The 17,276-nt window shown below is 39.9% G+C and overlaps 2 protein-coding genes across 2 annotated transcripts; one reads left to right on the top strand and one right to left on the bottom strand.

Annotated features, from left to right (window-relative positions):
• Positions 1 to 415: 415 nt before the first annotated feature.
• On the bottom strand, positions 416 to 1,366 carry LOC142662940 (olfactory receptor 1L4-like). The gene has a single exon (XM_075841234.1). The coding sequence runs from the start codon at positions 1,364 to 1,366 to the stop codon at positions 416 to 418; it is 951 nt and encodes a 316-aa protein (XP_075697349.1).
• A 14,111-nt stretch (positions 1,367 to 15,477) lies between these two features.
• Positions 15,478 to 16,392, top strand: LOC142662939 (olfactory receptor 1G1-like). The gene has a single exon (XM_075841233.1). The coding sequence runs from the start codon at positions 15,478 to 15,480 to the stop codon at positions 16,390 to 16,392; it is 915 nt and encodes a 304-aa protein (XP_075697348.1).
• Positions 16,393 to 17,276: the final 884 nt, after the last annotated feature.

Genomic DNA, 17,276 nt, shown 5'->3' with positions numbered 1-17,276 from the left:
GGTTTAGGGTAAAAGTTAGGGTTCTATATTGGCATTATGCCACAATAGGCAGTGTATATATATAAGAAGAACAAAGAAGTCTAAAAGACGTAGTGACATAATAAGACTAAGATCCATCAACAGCACCAGGCTTGCTTGTAAAGGTACTAACAGGAGATATATTTTGCACTACAATTTTTGTTAGAAAAAGGCAAAAAAGTTAATGAATATGTATATTACAGTCTCTAGATTTACCATTTCAAAATATAAAGCTAACAATAACCATAGGTGACGTTTCAATTAGTCATGCCAGGGCCCATCAGTGTACATAATATATGCATTGTAATATTATAGTCATTTAGTGTTACATAATGTATTATTTTAGTATGTTGATGTTCTATAACGAAGCTTATAAAATAGCTTTATTCATATCCATTTATAAAGGAAGATTGAATCCTTTCTTCAGAATATTTTTCACGTCTCCATTTCTTAGAGTGTAAATCATTGGATTGATCATGGGAATTACAGCCGTGTAAAGCAAAGCAAAAAGCTTATCATGAGCCGGTGAATACATAGAAGCTGGTCGCATGTACACCACTATCATAGTACCATAGAAGAGAACCACCACTGTTAGATGGGATGTACAGGTAGAGAAGGCCTTAGCCCTTCCATCTGTTACATGAATGCTATTAATAGTACGTACAATTAAAAAATATGAGGCCAAAGTGAACATGAATGGCATAAATCCTAATAAAAGACTCTCCACAAGTATCAACACTTCAATATTGTTATTTTTGCCACATGACATTTTCAAAAGGGCAGTAAGGTCACAGAAGAAATGGTTAATAACATGTGATTTGCAAAAATTGAAATGTGACGAAAAAGAGACGGGAAATGATGAGCTCACAAAACCAGTTAACCAACACCCGTGTGCCAGCAAGTGGCAGGTTTTACTATTCATGACCAGGGAGTAATGCAGTGGGTTGCAGATGGCAACATATCGGTCATATGCCATTGCTGGCAATAAAAAATATTCAGAAACTGCAAATGCAATATAGAAGTACTGCTGTGAAATGCAGCCTGTAAATGATATATACTTAGCACTCTGTGAATGAAGCCATATCAGATTAGGAAGAGTAACAGACGTATAACACATATCTAGAGAAGCCAAATGACATAAAAAGAAATACATGGGTGTTTGCAATGAAGAATGAAATAGCACAAGTACTAAAATAAGAGTGTTTCCTGTTATGGTGAGAATATACATAAGGTAGAAAACAAGAAGAAGTGGAAGATGTAGTTGTGGAACGTCAGTAAAACCAACAAGCATAAAATAGGTCGCCGACGTTTCGTTCTCATGTAGTATTTCAAGGAAGTCTTTAGCCATCATGTCTAAAAGACAAAAGCATTATATTATATGTGCAAAAATACACAGATGTAGCAGACTTACATATTCAATCATAGGACTGAGCTATAATGAGTTATCATGGTGCCCAAAAAGTATTTAAATGACACATTCAGCTCTGCTACATCTGTATATCTACATCTACATTCTGCTACATCAGTATTTAATTAACTGGAATAGGGCTAAGCTGCAATATCTGTTATAGCCAGTGGGCAGTAGTGGCGCTGTTTCTGTAAAGAAAAAAAAATCAGGGTTTTCTTTTTTTAAATCTCAAACAAATGGTTTAATAAATCCATACAATAAATGGATAAATGAGCTTAAAATACATTAGGGTGTAAAATAAATAAATTAATTAATTAATAAATTAATTAAATAAGAAGATATACTGTGGCATTTGTATATAGTATAATTATGACAGAAATTACTCATCTACTTTTGATTTCATGTAAATGCCATTGTTCTACTAAACGGAAATCTATTTTTTTCCATCTGCAGCTTCCATGGCTTCTAAACTTAAAGTAATGACCAGTTCATAAGTTTTTTCTTTTGTGGTGGACAGGGGTGCTTTTTTACTTTTCATACAACTAACCCAAATTAATTTTAAGTTCTTATTCAGATAAGAGTATTTCATGTCCGTGTGTCCAAATGACTGCACTTGGACAGCACATGGACCCATTATAGTCCATGGTACTATTTAATGGGCCACATGAATAAAATCACAGCATGCGCTACTTTCATCCTACACTCGCCCATTCAAGTCAATAGGGATGCAAAAAAATAGACAGCACACGGACACCATTCGTGCACAGACTCTTTTTTAAAGATCTGTTGCTTTTAATAGATCTACGGCCCTCCTTCAATTTTTTTGCGGACAAGAAAAACAGATGACATTAAAAAACACGGACACACATAATGCAGATGAACGCAACGTGGACCTTCACACGGATGGAAAACGGTCCGTTGCTTGCGGAAGAATACGGACACGCTCGTCCTCATAATGCCTAACATACTACATGATGCATTACATATCTAATCTATTACTCAATGTGTTGAAAATTCCCCTTCTTCCCCTCCAAACCAGAAACATTTTGCCTGTCTTTTTTTACCATTAGGCCAGGATCACTGACACAGTTTTTTGAGCAATAGCCAGAAGTGTATCCAAAGGAAGAAAAGGTATAAATAAAAGACTGATGCATTTACTTTTTTGTGTCAATTTCTGTGTTTGGAGGAAAAAACTGAAAGAAAAACTGATGCAAAATCTGCATCAAAACTCTTTGTGTGATCCTGGCCTTAGGATTCTGTAGGAGTTTGAACTAAGGTACAAAGATTCCATGCACTACAGATCTGTAGGCACTTTGCGCACTTCCGCAATGTTACATCCAATAGAATATAAAACTATTTCAACTCTGTCTGATTCATCCGGAAATACCTCTGTATGCCTTAGTATGAAATTGGAGGCATACAATGGTACAATAGGGTCCCAAAGACTCTACAGGTGCCTTATTATAGCAACAGTATAACATTGAAATAATAAATCACTAGTGTAAATTAAAAACCCTATCTCCCTGGGAGCGTACTACATGGGTATACCCATTCCTTCATAGTGAATATATTTTATATATATATATATATATTATTTTTTTTTCTACCTTCGCTTTATTAAGTCTGTAGTGCTTTCTCTCTTTTGTCTTGCATCAAAAGTATACAAATTCAAATGAAAATAATAAATCTTAGATTTTAAAATATATAAAATACAAGACTTTTATATCAGAAGGTAAAGATGAGTTTTTCAAAGTCTCTGTAATGGAAGGATCAGCATCCAGTACTGAAAACACTATACAATGAAGGTCTATCTGAATATTATTTCGTTACTTGCTCTTTAGTAGATACAATTCTCATCCCTTTCACATTTAGTTGTGGCTTAGCTTTTTTCACACACTATTATAAAAGGGATGATCAGGACGCTTGGGGACATTGTTATGAGCCGCTTTTATAAAAATAATGGAATAAATGTTCTTTGGGAATAGTTATCAAGATAATGACTATAATGATCATATAGCCAAGCCATATTGCTAAATCATGGTATTTTCTAATATTTATGGCTTAGAGTGATATTTCCATCTCAGACATTTACGGCATATCCACAGGATATGCCATTAATGTTCGATAGATGCGGGTTCCACCTCGGGGATCCGCACATATCTCTAGAACGGGGCACACTGACCACTGTTCTACCTTCTCCTGCTTTCACTAAGTTTAGATGTGGCCAGGAGTCGTAAACAGCTGAGCAAGAGAATAGGAGTTAAGGAAACAGCATAGCACAGTGAGCTACACTGTTTCCAGAACTCATGAGCTACGAAAACAGTAGTAGTAGTAGTAGTAGTAGTAGTAGTAGTAGCTTGCTGTGCTATGCTGTTTCCATAACAACTATTCACCTCTTTAGGAATTCTGTAAAACGCGTAGAAAGACGTGCTCAGCTGTTTCTGAAAAACCCGGCCATAGTGTATCTCAGTGGCCGGAGCCCAGCGATAGAGGCAGAAGGTAGGTGGTGGTCAGGGGGCCCCGTTTTAGAGATAGATGTGGGTCCCAGGGGTTGGACCCACATCTATCGGACATTTATGGCATATACTGTAGATATGCTATAAATGTCCGAGATGAGAATACTCCATTGTAACTTAATTTCTGAAGATTTAGATGTGACTAAAATGAAGCTCAGTATCCACTAACCTCACTCACTCACACTCACAGAGGTTCAGGAATGTGGTGAGTTATTTGGAAAGGTACTCACATTGAGAGTTGATGGTCACAGTGGTAAGAGAGGTCATTTTTAGTAAATAGTTTCATTCTGCATGAATTATCAATTCTGGAGCATCTTTCCTTAGAATTTAGAGTTATGCCATTCATCTTTTACTCCTACTGGAAATGTTGGATTAAATTTACATCTGGGTGTTATCTTAAAGGGACATGTGCCTGGAAAGCCTGAAAGTGTTATCACTGATCAGACAGTGTCAATCATGTTGTGATGACAGATCTGTTTTAAAGGAGTATTTCCAGAATGAAAATTGATCACGTATACACGAGATAGATGATAAAAGTCTAAGCACTGGGAACCCCACCGCTGGGACTCTCACAGGTCACTATAACGGGGGTCTTCAGCCCTCGTCCCTCCTCACTTCACCTCTCGGAGTGAAGAGGGGCTTGAATGGAGCAGAGGATGAGCATGCGCCCTCCTGCACCATTCAATGTTTATGGGACTGACAAAAACAGCTGAGCTCTGTACTCAGCTGTCTCTTTCAGTCCCATAGACTTTGAATGGAGTGACACCAGAAATGCTCATGTGCCGCTTAATTTAAAGTTCTCCTCACTGTGTTCTTGTGATTATTGGAGTCCCAGTTGTGGGATAGTCCTGTGCATAGGTGAAAATTGTCTATTCTTTAAGGCGTGCTATGCTATCGCGGAGGTTTGCTGCTGTGAAACTTTCTGAAGCAGCAATGTGAACTCTTGGGGCAGTTTAAAAATATACAAAACCACAATATGCGAGATGAATGATTATTACATTATTTTTTAATATGTTCCTTTGTTTCCTTCATAATGTCATTAAGTTGTTCAGTAAACATTTCTTTAACAGTCTATAAATAGACAGGACTGGCCTTTATGAGCCATATAGACTATTAATTAAACCCACCTGCCTAATATTGTATAGGTCCACTATGTGTGCAACAACAACTCTGACCTATCGAAGCATGGACTCCACAAGAGTTTTTACGGTGTCCTGTAGTATCTGGCACCAACATTAGCAGATGATCCTTTTAGACCTGTAAGTTAGGAGGTACGGCCTCCATGGATCAGACTTGTTTTTCTAGCACATCCCACACAGGCTCGATCTGATGGAGATCTGGTAAATTCAGAGGCCAAGTCAACAACTTGAACTCTTTTTTTATGTTCCTCAAACCATTTCGGAACAATTTTTGCAGTGTGGCAGGACACATTATTCTGCTAAAAGGGGCCACTGCCATTAGGGAATACCATTGCCATGAAAGATATGCCATGAAGGGGTGTTCTTGGTCTGCAACAATCCTTAGGTAGGTGGTACATGTTAAAATAACACTGGCATATATGAAAGGACCAAAAGTTTCACAGCAGGAATTGCCTAGAGAATCACACTGCTTTTGCCAACTTGCCTTCTTCCCATAGTGCATCCTGGTGCTATCTCTTTCCCAGGTAAGTATCGCACTCGCACCCAGGCTTTCCCATTATGTAAAAGAAAAATCATGATTCATCAGACTAGGCCACCTTCTTCGATTGCTCTATCGTCCAGTGCTCTATGGCTAGTTTCACACAACTGTAATACAGACTATAGAAGATAGCTATAGCTTTCGTTTCAATTATCTTTTTATTAACATAGTAAAAAACAAACAAAATGTATCTGTTAGCAATAGTATATTGGTTTAGAGTAAAGAAGGCAATGCAAAGTTTAAGCCCTTATTCACACGACAGGGTTTTCCCGGCCAGGTGACGTCCGTTCATAAAACAGCTGTCACCCGGCTGCAGTAGGAACAATAGAACCCTAATGGGGCTATTCACACGACCGATTTTTTGATGGGCCGGGAAAACCGGCTTGAGAAAGGCTCCAGTGAACGGAGCTGAAACGTTGCACGGGCAATAAAGTACCCACTTTTTTCACCCTCTATATTGGAGTTGCTGCTCATTTTTTGGATTTCTGTGTATCTGGGACTTGGTCTGTCCCTCTGAGCTTGCACCCACACGCTGCTGGTGCTGCTGGACTTTGTATATATCTGTATATATATATATATATATATATATATATTTATTTTTATTTTTTTTAATCAAATGTAAGTATCCATTGTCTGTACAGGTGTTCAGATTTCTCTTGTATAAAAACAGTGTTTCATGTTTTTTTTTTCCGTACCATTTTTGAAAATTAAAAATGTTATCAAAGAAGAGAGAAAAAACATGGGCTCCTTTAGAATAAAGCTTGCTTTTAATACCGGTTATGACCTTTGGACAAATTTGGTGCTTTTTCTGGAAAGGAAAAAAAGACGAAAACCCTTTTTTTTTAATCCTTGAAAACCCCTTTAAAGCTGAACTTGTTAATTTTTTTAACAGACAACTCTACCATTTTTGTCTAAGAACTGTTTTGATATTTGAGGGTCACACAATTTGAAATGGTTAAGAGTATTCAGTACATATTTATAGGTCACCTCAAGGGCGTAACTAGGAAAGACTGGGCCCCATAGCAAACTTTTGACTGGGGCCCCCCCTCCCCTGGGTGTTACAGAACCCCCCCCCTTGTAGATAGTGCCTTTTTTACAGCCCCCCCCTGTAGATAATGCCATACAGCCCCCCCCCTCTGTAGATAGCGCCATACAGCCCCCCTGTAGACAACGCCATACAGCCCCCTGCAGAGAACGCCATACAGCCCCCCCTGTAGAGAACACCATACAGCCCCCCTGTAGGGAACGCCATACAGCCCCCCCCTGTAGAGAACGCCATACAGCCCCCCCCTGTAGAGAACGCTATACAGCTCCCCCCATGTAGGGAACGCCATACAGCCACCCCCCCTGTAGGGAACGCCATACAGCGTTCCCCCCTGTAGGGAACGCCATACAGCGTCCCCCCTCCCAAAAAAATGCGACCTACAGTGTGTCCTACAAAATACATGTATCCCCTCTCCACAGGATCTCCACAGGATAGGGGATACATGAGTGATCGCTGGCAGCGATAGGGAGAATGCGGGACTGAAAGTCCCCTGAACTTCTCCATGACAAACCTCGGACTTCCGGCGTCTGCGCAGCTCAATAAAAATGAAAGGAGCGCTGGTCACGCATGCGCACAAGCGCGACCGGCGCTCCATTAATTTCTACGAAGCTGCAGACACAGACCCCGGAAGTCCGAGGTTTGTGATGGAGAACTTCAGGCGACTTTCAGTCCCCCGTTCTCCCTATCAATGCCAGCGATCACACATGTATCCCCTGTCCTGTGGAGATCCTGTGGAGAGGGGATGCATGTCTTTTGCTCTATTTTGCGCCTTCAGGACCAGACACTATTTAGCCATTTTTAGCACGTGTTAGTTAAATGGCTATAACTTTTTTATTTGTTGGGCTAACGACGTGATTTTTGCGCCGTTTTTTCCGTAGACAATGCAGGTTTCATTTTTTATCGTTTTTATACGCACCTTTTTTGCTATCTTAGAATTTTTATTCATAAAGTTTGAAAATAATAGTAAAAAAATAAGCTTTTTACATTTCAGCTATTTTTTTTTTTGGTAATAACATAGTTTTACCCTAAAACAGACCTTTTATTTGTGACCGTCATTGTCTACCGTAAATTTTTATATATTACATGTCTATATTAGGGTAATTGGGTCAGCGCTAGCGTTACAACAATGATTGCCGGGGGGGGGGGACGTTTTTTTTTGGGGGTGGGTATTTTATGTGTATTTATTATTTCAATTTTTTTTGCAGTTTACTTTACTATTTTTTTATTACTATGGTCTGTTCCCCAAAGGTCAAAAAAGACCTTTGGGGAACTTTATATATTTTTTTTCTTTCTTTTACACCATGTTTTTCCACTGTAACTGGAGCTGCACAGCAGCCCCAGTTACAGGGGAAATCAGCCCTCTCATAGTGACGATTGTCACTAATAGGGATGTGCTGGGTCTAGTAAGACCCAGCAGCAGTCTGCCACTAACGGCACCCGGCGATCATGTGACCAGTCACATGATCACCGGGAGGAGTAGAGACAGCGCCGCTGCTGCTGTCTCTATTCCTGTACACAGCGCTCATTGAGCGATGTGTACAAGTGATCAGAGAAGACAGAAGCAGCGAAAGCTGCTTCTATCCTCTCCTCAGGGTCCCCGGCAGTCACTGACAGCCGGAGACCCGACATTCAGCTGCCCGATCGCGCGGGCAGCAAGTTAAAACCCGAGCCGTAGAAAGTCTATGGCTCGGGTTTTAAGGACCCGTCCCTGACCGCTGGCCGTAAAAATACAGCCAGCGGTCGGGAACCAGTTAATGGCAGAGCGGGGAGATACCTCCCTGCTCTGCCGTAGTGTTCAGTGGCGTCCCGCTGTAGCAGCCATAGCGGCTGCTAGCGGAGCCTCCGGCCATGGTGGGGGCCCGTGCTGGCGGGCGACACGGGCCCCCTCATGCCGCGGGCCCCGTGCCGCTACTGCTGCTACGGCGGTAGTTACGCCACTGGGTCACCTCACATGTGTTATGCTCTATTTGTACATTACAAAAGCGTTTGATATTTCTAGCACTGCTAAAACCAATGGGGTTTTTTTTCACACCATTACACTTCTTCACATGTGTGTTGTAAATGGTTCTTTCTTAAACCTCATTTAACTTCTTTCTCACGGTGCTTTTCTTTCGGCCTCATTCACACAACAGGGTTTCCCGTTCATAAATCGGCCGGCACCCGGCTGCATTAGGAATAATAGACCCCTAATGGGGCTATTCACACGACCGATTTTTTGACGGCCGGGAAAACCGTCCGTCAAAAAATAGGACATGCTCTATTTTCGGCCGGGTACACGGCCGCCCGGCTCCCATAGAAGTCTATGGGGCCGGGTAATACACGGCCATCACCGGAATGTGTCCCGAGTGATGGCCGGGTTTTCCGTGGCTTGCGTTCTATCTCCTCCTCCTCACAGTGCAGAGTGCATGTGAGGAGGAGGAGTTGATGCCATTCGGACGAATGGCTGTGCGCTGTACACTGTGTGGCAGGGCCGGGGTGTACAGCAGGTGGAAGGGAGCACTGCGCTGGCTCCCTTCCCCTACTTGTTTTAAAAGCGCCCAGGCCCGGCGACACCTTCCATGGCGCCGCTAGCAGCTGCTGCTGCTGCGGCTGCTACTACTGTAGCGACGCCACTATAGCAGAGCAGGGAGGTATCTCCCCGCTCTGCTATGTGCTAGCCTCACTTTAGCTCCTTGAAGGAGCGGAATCCCCATGTTTTCGGGGATTCCGCTCCTGGACAGAGCGCTTGATGTCTCTGTCCATATGTGGGCAGTGACATCAGGGGAAACTCCTGAAGCGGAATCCCCAAACACATGGGGATTGGCCTTCAGGAGTTGCCGCTGATGTCACTGTCGAGATCTGCCCGGCCCGATACGGATTCAAAACTTTATGCAAACCAGCCGGGCAAAATGGCCGATTTTACCGGCCGGCACTCGGGCTCGGGCGGGACCCGGTCGTGTGAATCCCGCCTAAGAAGCACCTTCTCACTGGCACTGAACACTTTAGCTGGAGATTCTGAGAGTGAATATAATGAACACCAGGGGGCACCATAGCTAGTATGTAACAGCAATATATAGACACACAAGCAATTTTTAAAATATTTCCAATTGAAAAATGGTTCTGTTTTGCGTGATCTAACAGAGAAATTTCATATTTAATCATCAGATATACCCTTGAGCCTGGGGAATTTTTGCTTCCCTGATCAGGTTTTTTTTTTGTCTTGTTCTTTGCAGAAGGAGTTGTATATTTTTGTGGTATGATTTTAGGGTACATATAAGTTAGCATTCTGTTTATATGATTTTTTTATAATATAGAATTCACTAAAAAGCAATTCTGCCATTGCTGTTTGAATAAATTTTTTACCCTGCTCACCGCTTAACTCAATAGTCAGGATAACTTCATTGTATTGTTTGTTATTTGTATGGGGATACCAAATACATATATGGTTTTTGATGTTTAGTAAATTTTGTTTAATAAAAATGACTCTCGAATATATATATATATATATATATATATATATATATATATATATATATATATATATATATATATATATATAGAGATATATAGATATACATACATACATACATATTCGTGTGAATGGGGATAGCAGAAATTAATGCTCATGTTGCAGAACTGTGGCAGTAATTTTTTGCACGAGATCTGACGCATTTGAACATACCCCTACATATAGCCCAGGATGTGATTTTGAGGTGCAGCAAGCTGGCAACTGAATGAAGAAATAGAGTTTAGAATTTTTGCGTTCAAATAACTAAAGTAGATAAATCCGCCTGGAAAAAAATGCTTAAAAGACAATTTTAATATTAAATCCTTAAAATGGGATAGACTAGACAATATATTCCTAAAGATACCAGACTAAAAAGGTGGGTAAAGACTAGATAAGGGTACCAACAATGAGTAGTAATCTACCTAAAGTTCAATGATTGTATCATAACCCGAGATATCTAGCTAAAAATATAACACCTGTCCCTACAGGGACTAGACAGCAAAGTGTGCATTCGCACTAAATAAAGATCTGATACCTAGCAGAGTGGGCATTCCCACTCAATAGCGGAAAAGCAATACCTAGGACACAGTGTTTCATTCACACTGAAATGAGCACCATCATATAGGGATAATGTGCATTCACACTCATAGATAACAGCACAGCACCTATAGCAATAGTGTGCATTCACACTTGATAGAGATTGTACACCCAAAACAAAAGTGTGTATTCACACTGAACTAATTTGAACACCTAACGCATATCTGTGTCTCTAGTTTGTATAGGACATTTCTTCAGGGGCATATAGCGAGACAGGGCAGATTAGCACATCAATTCCCCGTGCAATATTATCAAGCCACCCTGTGTCTGCTAAAACTTTACTCTAATAGCACGGTTCTGGTATCTGACCTCAGCGATGCGACGGAACGCCGGCTATTTAAAGGAACAGTGTCATCACAAATTATTTTTTTATATGTTAAAGATGTTAGTGCTTTATTAAAAACGTTTATATTTATTTGTGTGTTTGTGTTTTACTTTTTCTTATTTTTACACTTTTTCTTCCCTATGGGGGTTGCCATTTTTTGTTCCATTTCTGTATGTGTCGATTAACAACACATACAGACATGGAATACGGCAGCCACAGTCCCATAGGGACTGCGAACGGCTCCCGTCCCATTCACTTGTGTGTACGGCGTCTGTGTGGGAACTGCGCATGCGCCGCTCCCACACAGTCCAATTTGAAATTGGCGCCGTCCGGCGCCATTTTCCTGTGGACCGGAAGTCGCGGCCGGACAGTAATATTACTAATTTGAACAATGTTTAATCACCCACACACTAAATGTTTAATTAAAAAAAAAAAATAATGTTTTTCTGGCAACACATTCCCTTTAAGCCTTTAACCCGCCGATCCAGAGGCTGAGCGATTACATCAAACCAATCAGAGGGCGCCATGTTATCCGACACTCCGCCCGCTCGTCCAGATCTATCCTCCCTGAGCATATTGAACGACGCAAAGCGTCACGTTACCATGGGAACCTCCAAGCGGCTGTAAACCCAAATAGAGGCGTACTATATAAAAGGGAAACACTGTATACTGACATCGGTGAGAGGTCATATAGGAAAAGAGCATAAAAAATGTAGACAGGCACACCGAACTAGCTACTATACATGTATCAGTAGCCGTCTGCGAACATATTGAAATCCATATCAATATGCCATCAGCCATAGGAAAAAGTATTATAAATAGGACAAGACTGATCCCACCATGTAAACACAACTCCCTCATAAAAAAACAGGTATAAGAGATGTTTTCATTCATGCCCCCAGGTTTAACAGTCTGTAGCAGAAATATCCATCGTGCTTCCCGTTGAAGAATACGCTTATCCCAGTCACCCCCTATGGGATGAGGACGCACCCTTTCAATACCTTGAAATTTCAAATGATCAGTATTCCCCTGATGTTGCTCCCAAATGTGGCGTGAGATTGGGGTATCAGCTCGTTTTTCAGTATCATTAATGTGGTCTCTAATTCGTCTGCGAAACTCGCGGATGGTTTTAGCCACATATTGGATACCACAGCTTCATGTCATCAAGTATATCAAACCTTGTGTCTTACAATTGATGAAACCATAATTTTTGTAAGAACAATCTGATGTAGTGCTAGAATATTATTTACTTATTGAGATTGATCTACAGGCCTTGCAGGCACCTATGTACCTATTGGGGGCTTAGACAACCATGTTGAATGAGTAACTGGTTTCATGTGGCTCTGGACCAATCTGTCCTTTAAGGTACGTCCTCTACTGTAGGTTATTGCTGGCGTATCACTCAAGTCCCCCTAAATCTGGGTCGGCTTTTAAAATACCAAAACATTTCTGAATGACCTCTCTCTCTTGTGTGTGTTGTGAATCACAGGTTCCTTTGATTCTAAGGTCGGTCCCCTCATTCTCTCTCATCCTTGGATTAAGAAGTTCATTCCTATCCACTGATAAGGCATGTTGGTATGAATTTTTGAGAACCCAATCCTGATATCCCCTTCGACCAAACCTCATTTTCAAGTCTGAAGCTGCATTCTGATAGTCAGACAGACTTGTACAATTTCTACGGGCTCACAAATATTGACCCTTTTGAATGTCTTTCTTAAGGGGTTTTGGATGCCAGCTATCCCACCTTAATAAGGTGTTAGTGGCTGTTGGTTTTCTGTGTATTTGTATATTGACTCTTCCTGATACTGACTTGCTTATTAGCAGATCTAAGAATGTAATCTTGTCCACGTGTATTTCTGAGGTGTAAAATAAATCAAGGTCATTAACATTCAATATCTGTACAAACTCATTGAATTTAGCTTGTGAACCATTCCACAGTATTAAAATATCGTCAATGAACCTAAGCCAAAGAATCAGACTTGAGGTCCAAATTTCCATAGCCTCCTGAAAGACAATTTCCTTCTCCCACCAGCCCAGGTAGAGATTAGCAAAGGTCGGGGCATATGGACTGCCCATTGCCACTCCCCTGAGCTGGTGGAAAAACTTTGCATCCCATGTGATCACCGCAGCCAATAACAGGCTGCAGCGGTGGTCACATGGGATGATACGTCATCCCAGGGGGCCTGCCTGGATAACGTTAGAGGGCCAGCCTCGTGGGATGACGTTACTTCCCATGTGACCGCTGCTGCAGCCAATCACAGGCTGCAGCGTCATCCAGAGAGGCCCGAAATGGACAGCGTGTTCCAGGTCAGATATGCCCCTGGTGGAACCCGGCCTTACACCTCTGATTTGGCTTATTTTGCAACAGAATTTTGTGCTGTTTTTATATAGCACATTTTAAGCCATGCCCCTTTTCCAGGCAATTTTATAAAGTGTCTAGTGAAGTGCAAACATCAAAAATACGCCTAATTTTTTCAAATTTTCAACACATTCTAAACCCAGACACCGTAGGAAATCTGTCCCCATGAAAACTCAATTTTAGAAGTCATCAGAAAATAATTGAAGCCAAATTGATTACTTTATCTTAACAATCTCTTCTTAACAATCTCCCTAAACTCACCAGGGGAAGATAATGATTTATGTTTTTTATTATATACTACACACATTCAGTAAAGGGATTCAATCCCAGTGGACAATACATTGAAATGATGCATTTGTTAGCGCATTCACTATGGAAGCTTTCTTATATAAACAGCCACAGACGACATGAGACTCATCTTTGAGATGAAACAACCTTTTCAAGGAAATTCTGGGATTATATGGATGTGAATTATTTTCCATTTCTAGGCACAGCAAATTTGAATTAACTCGTTGATCCTTCTCCTATTTGCATAACTATTTTCTTTAATAACTGAATCAATTATTAAATTATCTTCACATCTAGTGTCATTTTACTCCTAGACAAGACTGACGTATTCTCCGTCGTCCTACAGCAATGTTCAATCTGAGTTTCATGTTTATATTTAAAATGCCAAAAATACCAAACTAGCAGAACTATTGAGACACGTACACAGGCAGAGCGAGGAGGTGGTGGTGGTTGTATAATAGGGTCTGTGGGAATCTAGAAGACAATCCATGTATGCAGCAGAATGACCATTATTTGCGGAGATCACATTTGGATTCCATCATCTGCTAAACAAAGATAATCGAATAATAAAAGACAAAAAACGAGGTTGTTCACAGACTTACAGTAAATTTCCAGGTACAGTATTGTTTTTATTTTGAAGGGAATTTTTACATGATTTTTACAAGATTAGTTATCATTTTTTTTCTTGTTACATTCAACATTTAAGATAAAGATGGAGAGGAAATTTTTTCATTCATAATTTAGATTTTTAGATATATTTTGGTCGTATTTACATGAACTGGTATTAAATGGGCTGTGAAAAACAGATTTATTATTGAATTTAATGAGAGCTGTAATAATCTGTATGCATTATTTTCTTCCCTCTTAGGAAAGGTTGCAGTCAGCCTGACTATTGTCATTTGAAGGGTCTTTCCTTAATTAAAGAAGTTTCCTTCTTTTTCCAAAAAACGGAACCGTGCAGTGTCTGTTATTGCTGCTCTGCACCATTCACTTAAATAAGGATGAGATGAAATACCAGACACAGGGCATGGACAAAGTGCTGATTCAGTAAAAAGGAGGTCCAGTTTTCTAATCTCAGATAAACCCTAATCTCAGAAGAATACTCTGATTATAAGCAAACTATTGGGTGTCCCACCACTAAGACCTCTACGACCTCTATGATCTCCAGTTTTCATCTGTAAATGCTCTATTACCCTACAGCGCCACCACAAAAGAAATTAGGCATTACACATTTCCTGTAGTGCACAGACATGTTGGATCCGCCAAAGAGCTGCTTTTTGAAGTCCACTCCAGTTAATACATAGGGTCTTGTATAGTGGACTTCTGTTTACGAGTATCACATTTGAAATTAAGCTATCTAAATCAGACAACCCCAATAGCTTGCTCCCCCTAGTGGCGACTGCAGGAATACAAAGTTTTTATTACATAACTATAGCTGAGTGCAGAAATACAGGGGATTTGGAACTCTGTATCAGAAAACTAGAGCTTCAATCTCTATAAAGATGTGCTATGAATTTAAGCAGCACAAGATTTGCGACCTATTGAGGTTAAAAAATAAAAAAATAAAAAAAGAATACACTTTTATTTTGCATTATGCCTTACCTTCATTCTCAAAACCTTCTTAATTCTTCTAAAGTAGTCTATTTTACAGCAGTTGATATTATTTTAATTTCTCTTATTTTAGTATCTGGTATCAAAATTATATATTCTCTGAGGGTATTCTACTTCCAAAATATATAAGTAACACCTGCACTTCAATGGAAACCTGCAACGAGACCACCGGAAGATTTATATTGCTTGGCTTGTCGCGTGACCCGGAGGTACATGTCATTTTGTGTATTTCCATTCTAATACTATATCTTACATGTCAATCTGGAAACATGTTGATAATGATTCTGATTTATAAGGACTTACATTTGCACACGCCCATGTATTTCTTTCTAAGCAACCTTTCCTTCCTGGATATCTGCTATACTTCAGTAACTTTACCAAAGCTATTAGCCATGATAATAAATGGGAGAGGAATATCGTTTATTGCATGTCTTGTACAGTGTCATTTTGTACTCAGCTTTCAAAGCACTGAGTATCTACTTTTAACAGTTATGGCTTACGATCGCTTTGTGGCTATTTGTAGACCCCTACACTACTTGCTTGTCATGAATAATAATATATGTATTGCATTGTCTATTTTTTCTTGGATAATTATTTACGTATTCACTGTGCCCATTACCATCCTGATATCTACCCTTCAATTCTGCTCGTCTTGTGAAATTAACCACTTCTATTGCGATGTGATGCCTCTACTACAACTCTCGTGTTCTGATATTACAAGAATTCAACTAGTTATATTTACAGCAGCCATATTGTTGGGGATACCTTGTTTTCTCCTAACCCTGACCTCATATATTTTCATTGTTAGAAACATTATTGACATTCGTTCTTCTAAGGGAAGGTCCAAAGCCTTTTCTACATGCTCTTCCCACCTCACTATTGTAACGTTATTATACTTAGTTCTGTTTTCTTTGTATTTACGACCACCATCAAAAACTTTTCTAAGTGATGGTAAAGTTATATCACTGTTGAATGTAGCTGTAATACCAATGCTTAATCCCATTATCTATAGCCTTAGAAATAAGGATGTGAAGCAAGCTCTTAAGAAAGTGATAGAGTAAAGAAAATGTTTCCTCTACTTTGTAACTATTAAATTATAGTTATCCTAAAGGGACTGCATTATTATTATTATTATTATTATTATTATTATTATTATTATTATTATTATTAATACTATGACTATTGTTCCCCTCATTTATTTGATGCCTACAATAAAACTATGACAATATACCATTGTTATTTTCAAATCAAAGTTTCTGTATGGCTTTACTATTGGATTGCTATATGTCTTGGATGAAGGTGTACCTGAAGATATATATATATATATATATATATATAAATATATACACACCAACACACACACCGTTTAGCCATAACATTAAGACCACTGAGAGAAACCTTGGGTTTTGCCCTTCATATGGATGTTGCTTTGATACGTATCATATACCTTAAACTTTGTTGCAGACGAAGTATACCTCTTCATGGCAATGGTAATCCCTAATGGCAGTGGCCTCTAACAGCAGTATAATACACCCTGTCACATTATAAAAATTGTTCAGGAATGGTTTGAAGAACATTAAAGAGAGTTCAAGCGTTAACTTGGTCTCTAAATTTCCCAGCTCTCAATCCGATCGAGCATCTGTGGGATGTGATAGAGAAACAAGTCCATTCTATGGATGCCTTACCTCGCAAGTTTGATCTGCTACTAACTTTTTGGTGCCATATAATACAGGACACTTTTACAGTTCTTGTGGAGTCCATGCCTTCAATAAGTCAGAGCTGTTTTGGCTCTATAATATTCAGTATTACCAAATATGATGACTCTTAACACCTTTGCGCACCCTGATTATGTTTGGAGTGCGCTCACACGCTGAGCACACTCTATATGCTGCGGGTGTCAACTGTATTTGACAGCGGACACTCGGGACTAACAGCCGGGAGCAGT

The sequence above is a fragment of the Rhinoderma darwinii genome, chromosome 11 (assembly GCF_050947455.1).
Source record: "Rhinoderma darwinii isolate aRhiDar2 chromosome 11, aRhiDar2.hap1, whole genome shotgun sequence".
In the NCBI taxonomy this organism is placed as follows: domain Eukaryota; kingdom Metazoa; phylum Chordata; class Amphibia; order Anura; family Rhinodermatidae; genus Rhinoderma; species Rhinoderma darwinii.
Note: the sequence above shows the minus strand (reverse complement) of the source record. Positions and strands in the feature narration are given on the sequence as shown.